Source organism: Oncorhynchus mykiss, chromosome 27 (genome assembly GCF_013265735.2).
Source record: "Oncorhynchus mykiss isolate Arlee chromosome 27, USDA_OmykA_1.1, whole genome shotgun sequence".
NCBI classification, from domain to species: Eukaryota; Metazoa; Chordata; class Actinopteri; order Salmoniformes; family Salmonidae; genus Oncorhynchus; species Oncorhynchus mykiss.
The window spans coordinates 15,324,047-15,344,642 of NC_048591.1; the positions used below are offsets into that span (position 1 = coordinate 15,324,047).

The window sequence follows — 20,596 nt, forward strand, 5'->3', positions numbered from 1 at the left end:
AAAGGACTGGAAAATATTAACCCTTTGAGGTTGTTTGCCCCATCAGAAGAGAGTGAAGGGGCACACAGCCATCCACGTAGAGAAAAGGGGGAAATGAGTGGGGGAAGTCTTTTCTGCTACTTGTTGTGTCCGTGTGTCATCCATTGCACCGTTATGTCAAAGCGCATAATGGGACTTCCAGACAGAAATGATCCTCACACATTATGCGGTAGTACTGGGGTTCCTTTCAGCTGAACTCAAAAGACAGATTTGTGTGGACTGAATGAAATAATAAAATAAAAAACTGGTGGCATGTTTAGATAAGTCTTTCCTTTTTCTCAATCTGTGCAACAAGCACCAACAACATCCCAATACATCAACAGGTTTCTGTGGAGGACGGAAAAGGTCATTTCTTTGAGCGCCACTTGTCTTGTTTCGAGTTACTATTAATATTTGAAAGCAAAGAAACAGTTTATGCATAGCTCGGTGACTGTGGCCTGCTACCCACCATGTCATTCTGGGTAGGGGAGATTTTATTAGTTCAACTTTTATTGAAATGGAAACAATTAGTCGACCACCGTGGCTAAACCTTGACATTTAAACACACATGAAGGAGGAAAATGGACAGGAGCCAGGAGAGATCTGAGACCAGTATATTTTGTATGTGGCGTGATATAAAGTGTGTATATTTTTCTTACAGGCTCATTTTCCTCTATAGAACCTGCTTAAGTATTCCACAAATTCCTACTTTGATAACGTCATGAAAGATCACAGAGCTGGCCAGTTTGGATGATGGAAACGAGAGGGCAATACTTCATAGGAATTACCCTCTTACCAAATGAGATGGAAATACATGCAAACTATACCATATATTTGTGTGTTTTTCACATGTACGGGCGAGAAGACCTTTTGTAATTCTACAACCAGCCTTTCTATCCGTTTTTCAGTAACAAACTGTGATGTGGTAGTAATAATTTAAAAAATAGTTTAGTGATTTTACATATTCAAATATGGATTGCTGTCACTCCTTGTCAATAGACTGCATTCAATGTAAAGAAACAAATATCTAAATATGCAAAATTGCTTAACTATGACTTTAATAGTAAGGTAGAGTAAGTATAACATAATTTTGAAAAATATATGTAATAACATTTGAACGTCGGAGAAGCAGGTGCGGTGCACTGAAGAAGCGCTCCAGGCCTGTTTGTCAGCCTCTTTGTTGTTCCCCAGCCATCAACATACCATCAATGCCCCGTCCACTCAAGCTACACTGCCTTTCCATCCCATGGCCTCAGCTCCCTTTCCATCATCTGGAACCAACTACTAGAGACTTTTCAATCTCCATCTCCACCGAAAACGTTTTGTTTTTGCATAATACATGCCTCTGACTTTTTTTGTGATATCCCTGTCACGTTTTTAAAAGATATGTATGTGTATGTATTTTTTAAACGGGCAAATAAATGACATAATCAAGTGAAGCCGTGGATAGGGTTTCTGTATTGTCATGGCTAGGGGGAGTTGTAAGTGTTGACGTGTTAGCCAAGACCAGAACTATCCATTGTATAATGACAACCAAATGCATATGATAACATGTCATTGTGAAAGTTACTAGGTCAGTGTTTTTGGGTAAGGAGAGTGGTCAGGACCTGTCGTCGGAAGTGCTCTCAAAATACCCAATGAATGTGGGAGACTGCCTAGCTCTCCCCAACAATAGACGTGGATTACCCGGCATGATGTAGTGGGTCTGTGACTGTTGTTCCAGGGAAGCCAGAACACTTGAATCAGCAAATTCCAGTGACTGAATGAGGTGGATGTGTTGAAGATAGGCTCTGGTGATGTGCCTCTTTGGCTGCATCATCACTTGGGGATCTAGACTGAAAAGCAAACCGTTTGTTCCTCATCATGTTTATCTTTGGCATTCTAAACAGTTTAGTTAAAGGGATAGTTCAGTGATTTTATGTATTTAGATACGTATTTCCTTAGTGGCGCAGTGGTGTAAGGCACTGCAACGCACTAGAGATTCTGGGTTCGAGTTCAGGCTCTGTAGCAGTCGGCCGCGACTGGGAGACCCATGGAGCGGTGCACAATTGGCTCAGTGTCGTTTGGGTTAGGGGAGGGTTTGGCCGGCAGGGATCGTGTCCTTGTCCCATCGTGCACTAGCGACTCCTGTGGTGGTCTGGGTGCAGTGCATGCTGACACGGTCACCGGGTGCAAGGTGTTTCCTCCAACACATTGGTGCGACTGGCTTCCGGGTTAACTGGGCATTGTGTCAAGAAGCAGTGCGGCTTGGTTGGGTTGTGTTTTGGAGGGCGCACGACTCTTGACATTCGCCTCTCCTCTGAGTCCGTACGGGAGTTGCAGCAAAGAGACAAGACTGTAACTACCAATTGGATACCACAAAATTGGGGGAAAGAAACAGGTAAAAAAAAATATATATATATGTTTTTCCTTGTCCACAGACTGCTTTCAAGGTAGGGAAACAAATATCTAAATCTGTAAAACTATCCCTTACAGATTGTGGTCTTATGAGTATGTGTTATTACAGTTAAAGAGCCTAGCCAACGACTTCCACACATCTGTCAACTTTTTGGCAAATCTAAGATAGTTTGCAGGCCTACATACAGTAGCTAGCCAGCAAACACACAACTACCACACAACATTGTTTCAATGCTGATTCAAAGTTGCGGGCCTCAACATTCCATTACTACTTTATAACGACCAAATTTGACAACTTTTGAGTCGGTCATTGGTTGCTACTGCTCCCTACTGTATGGGGGAATCATCTGACTACTTGTCTCCACATCATTGACATTAAACACATGTGACCAAAACACAAAGAACACAATATTCACGTGTTGTTTATTTGTGCGCAGATGAATGTATACATGGTATACAAATGCAGCTGACGAAAGAACAAGTCTTTTGCTGTACATGATGCAAAAGAAAATGAAACAGCTACAATTCCAAAGAATACAGGAACCATCTAAAAGATGGAGACAAGACTGAACCAAGACTGTCAAAATAGACAACAGAATTGTATCATGGGAGTCGATTCTCTCTTCTAGGTAGGTGCCCTTATTTACAGTGGGTCTGAATGGAATGTAGAGCAAAACAAAATGCCTTTTGTCACTTTCCTATGCATTGCAACAAAACAATTATTATTTCATATTAATGTCAATAACACAGGCTTTATTAGAAAAGTCAGTAGAGAGGACAAAGTATCAGAAATTGCATCACTAATGATGTGACATGGTCTTGTAAAGTTCCTATTATAATTTACCAGCATTATATTGAAATAGCTGAACTGAACACACCGTAACTAATAGTATTTAATGGAAAATCAAGTTCTCAAATGACCATGAAAAAGGGGAAAAGGAAGAATAGTAGTATCTGCTCCACTGCTGGAGGTAAGAAAGCAATGCTATGTCAAGTTCATGTAGTGAATCTGAGATGTGTCTCTTGCAGTACTAAGGGTTTCCTCTAATTCAGTATCCTCATCTCTTTGGCGAAAACATGAATCAAATCTGAGCTTTGTGAAATTTGCACTGTTCAAGACACAACATTAACAGGAAAATGATGCATTGCACAATACAAGTACATTGTTTCTTGAAATGAATCATTAGTTATACAGTACATACAGTACCTTTGATGTTTATATATAAGGTTTGTTTCTCTCAAAATATTTAATTGTTTGGCCAAATTAAAGCTTTATTGTATCACTGAATTGATTAAAATCGATTCCTAATTGGTTTCATAATTGCCTATTGCTGGTAATCTTTTCAAGTGTATAGGATATTTCATTAACAAGTTTTCATTATCATCACATGAGAAATATTACTTACTGTTTAATCATGAAAACTGATAAAGTTATATTGTAGGGTTTTTAACAAGACTTTTTCAAAATGGTTTTAGATTAGAGTAGTAATTTTTGACAATTTTTTAAATGTATTTTTATATCGAACTTATGTCAATGTACCTAATACATTAACAATTAACAATACAATTCCATTGTAAATACAAAAATATAATTTGAAACTAGTGCATGGACGAAACAGGTCTTATATTTTGCAGACACAGTACTGCACTTCACATTTCATTAAGATTATTACTGAAAAAATGGGGATGGTGAACTTCAGATGTAGGTAAATCAAGATAACAAACATCCTGCTCCAATGATAATCCAGTGACTGATTTGAAGTTGATTGAGTCTCTTGTGTTATATACAGTAAATAGTCTATAGACCCATATAGACTGTACCTAGACCAGCACTGTGTGTGTGTGCATGTGTGTTTTACTCTTTGTCTCACTAGAGGTAGACTGGCTGTGGCTGTGTCAAAAAATTGTTGTTGCGTACTCTCAACTAAAATAATAAGCTATGTACTAACCGTACTGCATACTATTTAGAACATACTGTTTAGTAAAAATGTATGCAGTAATGAACAAATATCAACATACTAGGCTCATCCATACCGAGAGGGTGTCATCTAATGCATAGCTGGGTTGTCCCCCGCCTTTCATTTATTTTGGTACAGCCGTTCCCCTTTTCTGATTATCAGCTGTTGTCAAACTCACATGGATCTAATAAACACGAGAATCTTCTTCAATAGTGTGCAGCGAATTCATATTATATCAAAAGCCGAAAGAAGTATGGCATCCTGGCATTAAAAACACTCAATATTAGAAATTTCACATACAATAAAACGTTATATTTTCGCATACGCAAAGACCCTACTACTTAGGACACAAGTACGAGTAGTTGGACACAGCCAGTAACTCCAACTCAACTGAAATGGTCCCACAGTTTGTACCTCTACCACTTTCTTTCCCTTAGCTGTTTCAAATACCATTTTGTCATCACAGTCCTCCACAACAATGCCATGCACTATGGGAGTCCGTCAGAACCTTATAGGACAGCGAATGGGTTTTCTTTTCAAGAGCATCACTGGAACAACACAAAGAGTCAGCAGACATAGAACTTCTCTAACACGGCTGCACTGTGCAGAAATCTAGTTCCTGTGGCTTCTTCATACCAGCACAGTGCTCTCTGGGTAGGTGCAAGCCAGTCTGAGTAGTGCAACGCAGTGGCCGCCGTTTGAAGCCCCTCCCGCATGTCTTGGAGCACGACGACCACTGGCCTATGTCCCACATGGGACAGGGGTCCCCACATACCCTGGTGGCAGCCGGCCTCTGTGAGCTGTCACAGTCCGTGGCTGTTTTGCCCTCTGGGTCCGTACACTGAACCCGTCTACTCTGGAGCCCATTCCCACAGGTCACGGTGCACTCTTCCCATGCCCCCGTCGACCACATGTTCGGGGGAATGGACTTGTGCGACGGCCCCTTCAGCTCCACCTTGTTGCTGTCCATCAGGACGCTGTTCTGCGAGTGGCTCCTCCCCACTTTCTTCAAGATCTTCTCCTCCTTGTGGTGCTCGCGAGCCAGGTAGAAGGAGTATCGGACCCGGGGCGGGGTCATCTTCCCCACCGAGAGGACCTCCACGGTCAGGGCTTCCTGGAGAGGCCTGGTGGCCTGGAGGATCTCCACAGCACTAGTGGTGCCGCTGTAGCGCAGCAGGCTGCCCTTCACAATGATGTCCCGCTCCACCGCTGACACCACGTAGTTCCCATTCAGAAGGTATTTGCCGTGTCGGTTCTTCACCGCTAGGTAGTTGTCGTCGTTAACCAAGGCCCTGTAGCCACGCTGTCGGATGTCAATGTTGGACGCTCCCACAGGCAACATCACCACAAAGTTGTAGCCATGCCTGAAAAAATTATGGTGACATAAAGTATGGTGACATAAAGTCTGGTGACACAAATTATGATGACAAAAGTATGATGACAAAAGTATGCTGACATAAAGTATGGTGACATAAAGTATGGTGACATAAAGTATGGTGACATAAAGTATGATGACATAAAGTATGGTGACATAAAGTATGATGACAAAAGTATGGTGACAAAGTATGGTGACAAAGTATGGTGACAAAGTATGGTGGCATAAAGTATGGTGGCATAAAGTATGGTGACATAAAGTATGATGACAAAGTATGATGACATAAAGTATGGTGGCATAAAGTATGGTGACAAAGTATGATGACAAAGTATGATGACATAAAGTATGGTGACAAAGAATGGTGACAAAGTATGGTGACATAAAGTATGGTGGCATAAAGTATGATGACATAAAGTAGAAGATTCTTGTATACATTGAGAACAGCATACTGTGTGCTGGTCACTTACATGGGTTTGGTGAACAATCCGGACACTTTCTTGCATCTTTGGTTGTCCCCTCCACACACACCACACTTGTCATACTTCTTATTGGAGCTGAGCTTGCCGTCACAGCCCGCCTTGATACATTTCCCTTGGACACACACTGCAGAGGTGTCGGGAGAACAGGGTGTTCCATCAACAACCTGTAGGTGTGAGTAGATTGAGAAATATATTAGTGAGAGTGAGAGGAAGCGGGCTTGTGTGTGTGTGTGTGTGTGTGTGTGTGTGCGTGCGTGCGTGCGTGCGTGTGTGCGTGCTTGCGTGCGAGTGTGAGTGTGAGGTTGTGCGTTTGTGTGCGTGTGTGCGGGTGTGATGTGTGAGGGTGTGCGTGCAGGGCTTGCCATGAACTTGTCCTTCGGAAAATATTTTTTACTTGTCCGAAAGCTCATGTCAAAAAATGGTCTGTAACACAATGCGCCAAAAAGGTAACTGTAAATAGTGTTGTATGCTGCATGGAACCATTTTACAAAATAAAATGTAGCATTATCATTATTATGCCTATTAGCACAGAGAAAATCAGACAAAAATGTAAGCTACCCTCTGCCTACTGGCTTCTTTGCAGATTCAAGACTGTCTCAAAATACGGCATTGCCCCTTTAAAGGCCCAATGCAGCCCTTTTATAGCAATATCAAATCATTTCTGCGTAACAATTAAGGACCTTACTGTAACTTTACAAAAGTCTCTTTTTTAGCAATTTGCTAGGACTGTTTGGGAGCGGTCTGAGTCGGGATGGGAAAACTAAATACCAGCTGTAATTGGCAGGGAGGTTTGGAACTCTCGTTGTTATTGGTCTATTAACCAATTTATTGCATGGTGATGTCACCATGGAAAGCCGAAACTCCCGCCAATGCAAACCTGCTGATTAGATTGTATTTTCAACCAGCAACTATCAGGAAATAACACTGAGCAATTATTTTTAGTTTTATCAGCTGATATAAAACAATGTAAAAACATTATGTTGACTGCACTGGGCCTTTAAGTCTCTTCTCAAGGATGATTGCACTGGGCCTTTAAGTCTCTTCTCAGGGATGATTGCACTGGGCCTTTAAGTCTCTTCTCAAGGATGATTGCACTGGGCCTTTAAGTCTCTTCTCAGGGATGATTGCACTGGGCCTTTAAGTCTCTTCTCAAGGATGATTGCAACATTAGGGTTACAATTACAACAAAATACTTTTCATGTCTTTATTAAATAATTTTCTAATTCAAAGAATCAGATGGCAAATGGCTAAAGTAGGCTACTCCAAAGCAAGGTAACTAACTAAGACATGTTTACATTCAGGTTTCAGGGGATATCTATTGACAGCATGGGAGATTGTCAATTATAAGAATATATTTTAAAGCCAATGTGGAATAGAGGGGAATCCCAGCTTTCCAACAGTGTCAGATTTATCTTTTCAGCTCCCAATACTCAGCGCTGGAGAGACAGTTTTACAACCGGAGTACGTAGCATTGGTTTATTAAGGCACCCATTCATCAACTGCATGTCGCCCATTTGCAGTGTGCCAGTAGAAGGTTTTAAGGGACATCGGACTTGCCAATGACATTAACACATGCGAATAGCTAAATAGTTAACTATTGATATAACTAGCCAGGCTACACGATATGTGTTGAATTAGCTATCTAATTAGCCTGTAGTCTATAATTTTTTTTTATAGGCTAGGGCCTCTCACTGGCACACATGCACAAGCATACACCATAACTTTTCCAGGACTTCCATGACCGTACAAACTCTGTTGCTGACCAGAAATGTGTCATAACTGTGCAAAGGAATATCAATATGTGCAAACCCAGCTACACTCAGCTCTGCGATTTGATCTCAAAAGCTTGCAACCGGGAATGTTTGAAAGACTGCTCCTGTCAATGCAATACAATCCTACTTGATGCGATCTGCAGAAGTTGGGAGAACAGCAATACTTCGCGTCCAGAGGACAATGAACCAATTCTTATCCAATTCTGATTGGAGTAATTGTTAGATGTTGTGATTTTTCAACTGACTCAAATCTATATTATTATTGCCCAATTTTTTTTACTTGTCCCCGATAAGCGTTAATTTTGGTGTGTGTGCGTGCATGTGTATATGCCTGCGCATGTGTGAGAGAGATAGAGTAGAGAGAGAGAGGAAACAGAGAGAGATTCCATTCTAAAAGACCACAAATGGATCCACACTTTCTATCCAGCAACTATCTGGACCATCTAAGGACAGAACAGCAAACAAGCAATACAAATATCAGAGTGCTCAAAGAGAAAGGGAGGTCTGGTATGTATTGATATAAAAGCTTGTTTGATATAAAAGCTTGTTTCACCGGTTGGCTGTGTAAATACTTGCCGACATACAACAGCTGTAATCTCTCTCTCTCTCTCTCTCTCTCTCTCTCTCTCTCTCTCTCTCTCTCTCTCTCTCTCTCTCTCTCTCTCTCTCTCTCTCTCTCTCTCTCTCTCTCTCTCTCTCTCTCTCTCTCTCTCTCTCTCTCTCTCTCTCTCTCTCTCTCTCTCTCTCTCTCTCTCTCTCTCTCCTGTAATCAAGCTTCTGACTGGCATTCTTCTTCACACTCTTCAGAGAAAACATGACTTATGCCTTAGTTTGGTTACAATGGTTGTAGCCTACAACATCGCGCTTAACTCTTCATTGACAGTGCCACCTGTCATTACATCACTAAATGTGAGACAGACAGTGGTTGTTGGGTAACACTTCACTTGACACCCAGCGTCATAACAAGTTATGACACAATCATAACCATGTCATAATGTCTCATAACAGCTGACATAACTTGTCCTAACCTGTCATAATATGGTCATAACACTGTCATGACAGATATATTTACACCTGTTGTGACCATATATTGTGTTATTTTATGTCTGGTTATGACACTTACATAAGAGTGTCAAAACCCACAAAACCTTACACCATAGCCTATGTGTCTACAGTATGCTTATGCTTATATAATATAATTTTAAAAATATAATTGTCAGACATGCACCGACCCCAATGCTCTGTTGCTGATGACTGGGATGAATGCAGGAGCAGATTTCAGGAGCAGGACAAGACACACTCTTTGTGACTGATGACTGACATAAGGGCATGTACGTGATAAGCCTATCTGGCTTATATGATTATGACGGTCATAATGCTTCTTGACAGTGTCATAAAGAGCATTTTCTTAGTCCAAGTAAAGTGACACAGGTCATAATGCTTCATGACGGTGTCATAAAGTGTCTTTTCTACAAGTTATTTAAAATATGATGAAAAAAACATGACTGTTAAGAATTCATTACAACAAAGGATTTAAGAAACAAACTTTAAACGAAAGGAAACTTCTTGGCAGGGGAACAAACTAATTTGATTAAATGTGGGTTTTGACACTCTTATGTAAGTGTCATAACCAGCCATGAAATAACTAAATATATGTCACAACAGGTGTAAATATATCTGTCATGAGAGTGTTATGACCATATTATGACAGGTTATGTATGACAAGTTATGTCAGCTGTTATGACATATTATGACATGGTTATGACCGCGTCATAACGTGTTGTGACACTGGGTGCCAAGTAAAGTGTTACCGTTTTGTTGTTTGTTGGTGCAATCTGTTACCGCAGGCCAGGAGAAGTTCATTTCTCAACAGCCTTTCTCAGCATTCTTCAGCAGGTTGTAACTGCAGTCTGCAGGTACTCACCTTTGGAGCAAGGACATAGAAGTAGCCTGTTCCATTGGCCCTGCAGATGAGCTTGCACTTGTCCTTGGGTGACACTCCAGAATATTTGGGGACCCACACCACAGACGCTGAGAGCCTGTTGGTGTTGAGGCTGAATCCGTTGAACGCCTCACACTGCTCCTCGCGGAAGCTTTTTCCTATGGATTGTATGCTTATTAGTAACGGGGATCCATACGAGTACACATCTATAAAAACAAATGTGGGTCATCCTTTAATGAAGCAATGTATAAAGGCATTATAGGACATGCATAAAGTCTTCATGAGCACTACATACACGCTTGACATGAAAAGTAAAAGAATAAGATGTTTTATTGTCGGACAGGTGCACTGAAACATGTTGATTACATCTGGTACTTTGCCAAATGTGACATTACCTTTTGTGACTGTTCATATAACATAACATTTGCTTATGAATGATTTCTGAAGCTTTTATATAAGCTTTATCAAGGACTTGTGTCTTTCTTTAACACGGCAAATTGTCATTTTAAAGTGGGACATTCAGGTTTCACACTCAGGTTTCATTCAGCATATTTTTTACATATTAACATGTCAGCAAATCTTATTTCTTGTGGTAAAGAAGCTAAATGCTTCCAGTTTTCAAAATCATGTAATTAAGGATTATTTAATACTTCACAATGAGTTCTACCTGATTCTGGGCAGATGTCCAAATTGCAGGAGCGATACTTCACACGGAGTCCTTTGCAGTATTTCCCCCCATATTCTGGAACAGGGTTGTTACAGTCTCTTTTGGCAAGCTGAACTCCTCCTCCACAGGTTCTGGAACATGACCCATACACACCCCACGTCCCCCATCCACCGTCCACCTGTAGGAGAACCACACACATTTAGAACCTGCAGTCTAAATTACATGTAGAGCCTATAGCCTAAGAGTTACATTATAGTATACATTTAGAAATAGAGGTTCCAGTACATATAATTATTAAGATATAGATGTTTCATTGTTGTTAGATTGTGAAATCATTGTATTCATTGTGAGATCAGTCTCTACCAACATCTACATCAATAGCAGTAACTAAGCAGATCAGAACACAGACAATGAGTGTGCTCACCTTGGTCTTAGTGGTGTTGTTCTTGTCGGTGCACACCCCTCGGAAACAGAGCTTACTGTTGCCACAGCTGGTGCCATCGGCCCAGGGGAAATGACGTGTCTGGCAGACCAGTTGGCCTCTGGCCTTGCCCGTGCACCACAGCTTGGAGCAGTGCTGCATGTAGGGACAGGGCTTGGAGCCCGTACCGAAGGCCAGCTCACACTGGCGGTGGAGGCTGTAGTTGGTGCCTGGGAGGCTCTCGGGCAGAGCCAGCAGCTTTTGGGGCTGATCCAGAAGACAGTCCCCTTTTTAAGAAAAACAACCACAGTGTCAAGATATCAGCCGTGCAAAGCCAGTCAGGTTGAAGACAATTGTTATGGTTTATATCTGAGAGTGACAGGTGTTGTCGTAGGAAGCAATATCTCTGCACTGTTATTCAAAATTCCCTTGCAGTTGAACAAAGCAGTCTTCACTCCTCTTAGTTTTTCAAGATTTGTAAACCATTACATAATCATATTTTCCAGCCCAAATAAGTACAAATACCTGTGCAAAAAAACCTGTGCAACATTAAACAAGCATTGGAACTCTTTATACGTCAGTCAGCTAATGCAGACGTTGAACAGGGACAGTATTGGGAATGAGCGGCCCATGAACTCCAGTGCTATTACTGCTAATTGCATGACCTCGTTTAAGAACTACAATAGTTCAAACTGTTTAGATTTGTTGCAAGGGTGAGAACAAAGTCTAATCTTTTTCAAAAAGAAGGAGGGGGGGGGGGCATAGAGTATATACATTCGTATGACAGCTACAATTTACACAGGCAGAACTCACACACACACACGCACACGCACAACAGCTGCAATTGACAGAGACCGAGCTGAGTGGCTGACTGACCGTGGCCTCTGTCCAGGAAGTCTGTAATGATGGCTGCGCTGCACACAGACCAGGGGTTGGCACGGTCGATCTGGATCAGCGTGGGGGACATCATGTGGTTGTCCTTGAGCTTCCCAAACACCTCCTTGCAGGCATTCACATTGTCATGGGGCATGTTGAAAACATGGCCTGGAGGACAGAAAAAAATAGCACAAGGAGGAAATATGACCAGGACGACTATAAAATCTGAAAAAGTGTAATATTGGTTATGGGGTACTAGGTTCATTTCATCATCATAATTTGAATCAGTGTCAATCATCATCAACAAAATCCTATAATGTTCTAATTCACATGTCAATAAAAACACAGACAGAGGGTCTGCTGGTTTTTGCTCCTCCATGGTACTTGATTGATTAAATATGGACACTAATTAGAAAGGAACTCCCCTCACCTGGTTGTTTATGTCTTAATTGAAGGGACAAAACAAAAACCCACAGACACTAGGCCCTCCATGGAATGACATGACACCCATGTATTAATTAGAGGATGATTTAAATAAGAGGAAAAATTCCATCTCTGCTCAACAAGCCATTGAGACCTTGCTACTGTTGAGCAGTGGTTTGTTTGCAGATATTTCCCCCTTTTATTAAGTTTGCAATGTCCATTTGTTTTGCTCAGCCTGCTGTAGCTCATGGTGCTAGCCTGGCTTAGTACCATTTGCTTATGTTTGTAATGAAGACCGCTGACAGTGGAACATAATCACAGATTCATTGGGACGAGAACAAGGACACTCAAGGAGGTTCACTAGTCTTCTAGTGTTATCATTGAGGCGGTGTGCCCTAGTAGGAGGTCCACTGTGTGCAGCTCACCCTGCACTAACATAAATAACATGACAATATCTACTTCTGCTAAGCTTCCCAGAAAAGCAATGAAAACAAGCAAGCATCCCTACAAAAGGGCTCAAAATAGCCCACGTTAACATTTGTAGCTTAAGAAACAAGGTTCATGACATGAATAACTTGCTAGAAACAGATTACATTCATATTCTGACTCTCTGAAACTCACTTAGATTATACATTTGATGATACAGTGGTAGCAATACAAGGTTATAACATTTAAGAAAAGACAGAAATGCCAATGGTGGGGGTGTTGCTGTTTATATTCAGAACCACATTCCTGTAAAGCTTAGAGAGGACCTCATGTTAAATAGTGGGAAGCTGCTATAGACCACCAAGTGCTAACAGTCAGTATATTGTTAACATGTGTGAAAGTCTTGATAATGTATGTGATATCAACAGAGGTATATTTTCTGTGTGATTTAAATATTGACTTGCTTTCGTCAAGCTGCCCACTCAAGAAAAAGCTTCATACTGTAAGGTTGACTGATAACCTGAACCAGGTTGCAGGCACTGGTTACAGTTTGAAGATTTTTCTTGAGTGGACAGCTTGATGAAAGCCAGTCAATATTTAAACCAACATGTATTGATCACATCATTACTAATGCTGCAGAAATGTGCTTGAAAGCAGTATCCAGATCCATCGGATGTAGTGATCACAATACAGTAGCCATATCTAGGAAAACCAAAGTTTCAAAGGCTGGGACTAATATAGAGTGTATAAGAGGTCATAAATAAGTTTTGTAGCGATTCCTATGTTGTTGATGTAAAACATATTTGTTGGTCCATGGTGTGTAATGAGATGCAAACGGTCGCTGCACTTGACACATTTATGAAACCGCTTATCCCAGTTACTAATAAGCATGCACCCATTAAAAAAATGTTTGTAAAAAGTAAAAACTGTTAAATCCATGTAGATTGATGAGGAATTGAACAATTGTATGGTTGAGATGGATGAGGAAAAATTAATGGCAAATAAGTCTGGCTGCACAACTGATTGGCAAATGTACTGCAAATTGAGAAATCACGTGACTAAATTGAATAAAAAGAAGAACAAACTACACTATGAAACAAAGATAAATTACGTAAAGAATGACAGTAAAAAACTTGAGCATATTCAATGACATTTTTTGAAAAAAGTCAACTCGGCTCCATCATTCATTGAATGGCTCATTCATATCCCAAAACCAACTGATATTGCAGACTACTTTAATGAATTTTTCATTGGCAAGATTAGCAAATGTATGCATGACAAGCCAGCAACAAACGCTGACACTGCACATCCAAGTTTATTTGACCAAATAATGAAAGACACACATTGTCATTTTTTATTCTGTAAAATTAATGTGGAAGAAATAAAAAATCATTGTTGTGTATCAACAATGACAAGCAACCGGGGTCTGACAACTTGGATGGAAAATTACTGAGGATAATAGCGGACGATATTGCCACTCCTTTTTGACATATTTTAAATTTTAGCCTACTAGAAAGGGTGTGCCCTCAGACCTGGAGGGAAGCAAAAGTCATTCTGCTACCTAAGAATAGTAAAGCCCCCTTTACTGGCTCAAATAGCCAACCAATCAGCCAGTTAACAGTCCTTAGAAATGTTTTAGATTTTTTTTTTACCAGATACAATGCTATTTTATAGTAAATAAATTGACAAAAGACTTTCAGCACGCTTATAGGGAAGGATATTCAATTAGCGCAGCACTTACACAAATGACTGATGATTGCCTGAGACAAATTGATGATAAAAAGATTGTGTTGTTAGACTTCAGTGAGGATTTTGACATTATCAATCATATTCTGCTGCTGGAAAAACGTATGGCTTTACATCTCCTACTATATTTAGGATAAAGAGCTACCTGTCTAACAGAACACAGACGGTGTTCTTTAATGGAAGCCTCTTCAACATAATCCAGGTCAAATCAGGAATTCCCCAGGGAAGCTGTCTAGGCCCCTTACTTTTTTCAATCTTTACTAACGACATTCCACTGGCTTTGAGTAAAGCCAGTGTGTCTATGTATGCTCAACACTATACACGTCAGCTACTACAGCAATTGAAATGACTGCAACACTTAACAAACAGCTGCAGTCAGCTTCAGAATGGGTGGAACGGAACAAATTATTCCTAAATATTTCAAAAACTAAAAACATGGTATTTGGGACAAATCATTCACTAAACACTAAACCTCAACTACATCTTGTAATAAATCATGTGAAAATTGAGCAAGTTGAAGTGACTAAACTGCTTGGAGTAACAGTAATGGTCAAAACATATTGATACAACAGAAGTCTGGGGAGAAGTCTGTCCATAATAAAGTGCTGCTCTACCTTCTTAACAGCACTATCAACAAGGCAGGTCCTACAGGTTCTAGTTTTGTCGCACCTGGACTGCTGTTCAGTTGTGTGGTCAGGTGCCACGAAGAGGAACTTAGGAAAATTGCAATTGGCTCAGAACAGGGCAGCACGGCTGGCCCTTGGATGTACACAGAGAGCAAACATCAGTAATATGCATGTAAATCTCTCCTGGCTCAAATTGGAGGAGAGAATGACTTCATCACTACTTATATTTGTGAGAGGTAATGACATGTTGAATGCACCGAGCTGTCTGTTTGAACAACTGGCACACAGCTTGGACACCCATACATACTAGAAGTCGACCGATTATGATTGTTCAACGCCGATACCAAAACCGATTATTGGAGGACCAAAAAAAGCCGATACCGATTAATCTGACGATTTTTTTCAATGTATTTGTAATAATGACAATTACAACAATACTGAATTAACACTTATTTTAACTTAATATAATACATCAATAAAATCAATATAGCCTCAAATAAATAATGAAACATGTTCAATTTGGTTTAAATAATGTAAAAACAAAGTGTTGGAGAAGAAAGTAAAAGTGCAATATGGGCCATGTAAGAAAGCTAACATTTAATTCCTTGTTCAGAACATGAGAACATATGAAAGCTGGTGGTTCCTTTTAACATGAGTGTTCAATATTCCCAGGTAAGAAATTTTAGGTTGTAGTTATTATAGGAATTATAGGACTATTTCTCTCTATAGCATTTGTACTTCATATACTGTACCTTTGACTATTGGATGTTCTTATAGACACCTTAGTATTGCCAGTGTAACAGTATAGCTTCTGTCCCTCTCCTTGCCCCTACCTGGGCTCGAACCAGGAACACATCGACAACAGCCACCCTCGAAGCAGCGTTACCCATACAGAGCAAGGGGAATAACAACTCCAAGTCTCAGAGCGAGTGACGTTTGAAACGCTATTAGCACGCACCCCGCCAACTAGCTAGCCATTTCACATCGGTTACACCAGCCTAATCTCGGGAGTTGATGGGCTTGAAGTCATAAACAGCGCAATGCTTGAAGCACAGCAAAGAGCTGCTGGCAAAACGCATGAAAGCACTGTTTGAATGAATGCTTACGAGCCTGCTGGTGCCTACCATCGCTCAGTCAGACTGCTCTATCAAATCATAGACTTAAATATAACATAATAACACACAGAAATGCGAGCCTTAGGTCATTAATATGGTCGAATCCGGAAACTATCATCTTGAAAACAAGACGTTTATTCTTTCAGTGAAATACGGAACCGTTCCGTATTTTATCTAATGGGTGGCCTCGATAAGTCTAAATATTCCTGTTACATTGCACAACCTTCAATGTTATGTCATAATTATGTAAAATTCTGGCAAAGTAGGCGGCCCAAACTGTTGCACATACCCTGACTCTGCGTGCAGTGAACCCAAGAGAAGTGACACAATTTCACCTGGTTAATATTGCCTGCTAACCTGGATTTCTTTTAGCTAAATATGCAAGTTTTAAAATATATACTTTTGTGTATTGATTTTAAGAAAGGCATTGATGTTTATGGTTAGGTACACATTGGAGCAAGGACAGTCCTTTTTCGCAAATACGCACCGCATCGATCATATGCAACACAGGACAAGCTAGATAAACTAGTAATATCATCAACCATGTGTAGTTAACTAGTGATTATGATTGATTGATTGTTTTTTATAAGATAAGTTTAATGCTAGCTAGTAACTTACCTTGGCTTACTGCATTCGCGTAACAGGCAGGCTCCTCGTGGAGTGCAATGAGAGGCAGGTGGTTAGAGCGTTGGACTAGTTAACTGTAAGGTTGCAAGATTGAATCCCCGAACTGACTAGGTGAAAATCTGTCGTTCTGCCCCCGAACAAGGCAGTTAACCCACCGTTCCTAGGCCTTCATTGAAAATAAGAATGTGTTCTTAACTGACTTGCCTAGTTAAATAAAGATGAAATAAAGGTGTAAAAAAAAAACACACAAAAGAAAAAACAATTTGGCCAAATCGGTGTCCATTGTTACGAAAACTTGAAATCGGCCCTAATTAAATCGGCCATTCCGATTAATCGGTCGACCTCTAATGCATACCCCACAAGACATGCCACCAGAGGTCTCTTCACAGTCCCTAAGTCCATAGCAGACTATGGGAGGCGCACAGTACTACATAGAGCCATGACTACATGGAACTCTATTCCACATCAGGAAACAGATGTAAGCAGTAGAATCAAATTTAAAAAACAGATAGAAACACACCTTATGGAACAGTGGGGACTGTGAAGCAACACAAACATAGGCACAGACACATGTACACACACACACACACACACATGATAACATACACACTATACATACACTTATACCTGGATTTTGGGTTGTAGATATGTGGTAGTGGAGTAGAGGCCTGAGGGGCACACACTTAGTGTGTTGTGAAATCTGTTCAGAATGTTTTTGAAATTGTATAACTGCCTTCATTTTGCCAGACCCCAGGAAGAGCAGCTGCTGCCTTCAGCAGCTAATGGGGATCCATAATAAATACAAATTCTTCACTGCAACTGTTCATGGCAGGACACTTGTGACTAATGATCCCCATACTTTTCTATTCAAACTCATGTAGCCTACATGTTGTAGGGCTAGTATGTATATTATACACTACGTTGTGAAATGTAATGTATTCACTTGAACTCCATCCATTCCACTCCAAATATCAAACTAACCACTTTCCCCAATGCTGTCATAGATTATAAAGTATAATACTCACAGGCAGTAGAAGTAAAATAACAATTTTAGTTCGATGTTATTGGAAACAAAGTCCTCGGTACCAAGTCATCACATCCCACACGGAAATTACGACTTCACAAATGGATGTAAAATATGACAGGGTCCGTTTTGAAAGGAAATTGTATAATTAGTTAATAGACGTGTGCACCTTAAACCAGTGCCTCTCAATGGGGCCTCACATCTGCTAGTACTTCCCCATCTGTTTTCAGGCTTTACTTCCTTCACAGCCCCACATGGATGACTGAAAACACTTGATCGCAACTATCACTTGTCTCATTAATAATACCAGCCTTGACAAAAATGGCTTCAGTGGTAACGAGACCGTTGGACAGAATGACACCCATTTCATTGGATCAAAGGAAGAAGGCGAGAAAAGTTCAAGAGTTTTCAATGGGCCTTAGTCCTTTTCCCCCCATTCCATGTCTGACAAATTAGAAATGGTAATCAAATGATGCATGTGGGGAGTCAAGGACCCCCAGGGCAGTTCACACATGGAGAGATGATGTATGCTCTTTGGTCCGACTTTGATGAAGAGATTGATGAACTGTACAGTACATCCACAGCAGACTAGAACTGAATTAGTTAACACCAAATGACATCATCAACACCTATCATCTTTTGTTCAAGACATGCATAATGCCTACAAGTTCACTCTGGCATTAACATAATCAACATACAAGTCTATTTGGGCATTGCCATGTTATTTATTAGCTGTGAACATCGAAGACGATGAGGTGCCTGATGAAGAGCTCCTTGGCCTGTTTGTCAGATGTCGCTACCTCCCTGCCTGGCTGTTCAATCTATGCTCCCTCCTCTCAAGCTACTACATTATTAACCTCCTATCATCTAAAGCTGTGGAAGACTAACACCCAAGAACTGCCAGATCCCTACATTTGTTTTGTAAATGTTTCTGTTTGTTTTGTTTTTTAAGCGACTTTGATTCTACTTGTATTGAAAAGCGCTATATAAAATAAATATTTTATTATTTTTTATTATTTAGTCTTCACACGCTATTTAGAACCAATAAAGGTTCTTTGGCTGTCCCCAAAGATCAAATCACCACGATGTGTAAGAGGTGCGTAACTGGCTGCAGTGAAGTCAGGCGCAGGAGAGCAGAACTGGGTAATAACCGGAGCAGTTTAACTTCTCTGGGATATGTGGGATGGTAGCGTCCCACCTCGCCAACAGCCAGTGAAATTGCAGGGCGCCAAATTCAAAACAACAGAAATCCCATAATTAAAATTCCTCAAACATACACGTATTTTACACCATTTTAAAGATAAACTTCTTGTAAATCCAGCCACAGTGTCTGATTTCAAATAGGCTTTACGGCGAAAGCACACCAAACGATTATGTTAGGTCAGCACCTAGTCACAGAAAACCATACAGCCATTTTCCAGCCAAGGAGAGGGCTCACAAGAATCAGAAATAGTGATTAAATGAATCACTAACCTTTGATGAACTTCATCAGATGGCACTCACAGGACTTCATGTTACACAATAAATGTATGTTTTATTTGATAAAATTAATCTTTATGTCCAAAAACCTAATTTGAAATTTGTGTGTTATGATCAGAAATGCATTGTCTCAAACAAACATCTGGTGAAAGTGCAGAGAGCCACATCAAATTACAGAAATTCTCATAATAAACATTAATAAAAGATGCAAGTGTTATGCATGGAAATATAGATAAAATTCTCCTTAATGCAACCGCTGTGTCAGATTTCAACATGGCTTTACAGCTAAAGCACACCTTGCGATTATGTTAGGTCAGCGCTAGTCACAGAAAAACATCCAGCCATTTTCCAAAGAAGGAGAGGTGTCAGAAAAGTCAGAAATAGCGTTATAAATATTCACTTACCTTTGATGATCTTGATCGGAATGCACTCCCAGGAATCCCAGTTCCACAATAAATGTTTGCTTTGTTCGATAAAGTCCATCATTTATGTCCAAATACCTCCTTTTTGTTTGCGCATTTAGCCCAGTAATCCAAATGCATAATCACTTGTTCAGACGAAATGTCAAAACAGTTATGTTACAGTTCATAGAAACATGTATAGAATCAATGATGTATAGAATCAATCTTTAGGATGTTTTTATCATAAATCTTCAATAATGTTCCAACCGGAGAATTCCGTGATCAGCTCATGGCACTCTGCCAGACCTCTGGCTCAAACAGCTCTCATTCTCTCCTCTTTCACAGTAGAAGCCTCAAACAAGGTTCTAAAGACTGTTTACATCTAGTGGAAGCCGTAGGAAGTGCAATATGACCCCATAGACACTGGATATTCAATAGACAATGACTTGAAAAACTACAACTCTCAGAATTCCTACTTCCTGTTTGGATTTTTTCTCAGGTTTTTGCCTGCAATATGAGTTCTGTTATACTCACAGACATCATTTAAACAGTTTTAGAAACTTCAGAGTGTTTTCTATCCAAATCTACTAATTACATGCATATTCTAGCTTTTGGTCCTGAGTAGCAGGCAGTTTACTCTGGGCACCTTTTTATCCAAGCTACTCAATACTGCCCCCCAGTCCCAAAGAAGTTAATGAGGCAAAACCAACGGCACCCAGAACATCACAATATGGGTTGAAATAACCAGTCGCAAACCAGTCAATAATGTACATACACTTTACAACAAACAATTTCACACACAGACATGGGGGGGAACAGAGGGT

At 40.4% G+C, this 20,596-nt stretch overlaps 1 protein-coding gene across 1 annotated transcript in view; it reads right to left on the bottom strand.

Moving 5' to 3' along the window:
- Positions 1–2,821: 2,821 nt before the first annotated feature.
- The window catches only part of LOC110507161 (A disintegrin and metalloproteinase with thrombospondin motifs 15), a 31,508-nt gene continuing 13,733 nt past the window's right edge, over positions 2,822–20,596 (bottom strand). The window contains exons 3-8 of the mRNA XM_021587036.2: positions 11,906–12,073; positions 11,033–11,316; positions 10,609–10,786; positions 9,924–10,099; positions 6,216–6,391; positions 2,822–5,737 (exon numbers count right to left, since the gene is read on the bottom strand). Of these exons, the coding sequence (XP_021442711.2) occupies positions 4,960–5,737; positions 6,216–6,391; positions 9,924–10,099; positions 10,609–10,786; positions 11,033–11,316; positions 11,906–12,073 (1,760 nt within the window). The 3' untranslated portion in view covers positions 2,822–4,959. The remainder of the gene's footprint in view (positions 5,738–6,215; positions 6,392–9,923; positions 10,100–10,608; positions 10,787–11,032; positions 11,317–11,905; positions 12,074–20,596) is intronic.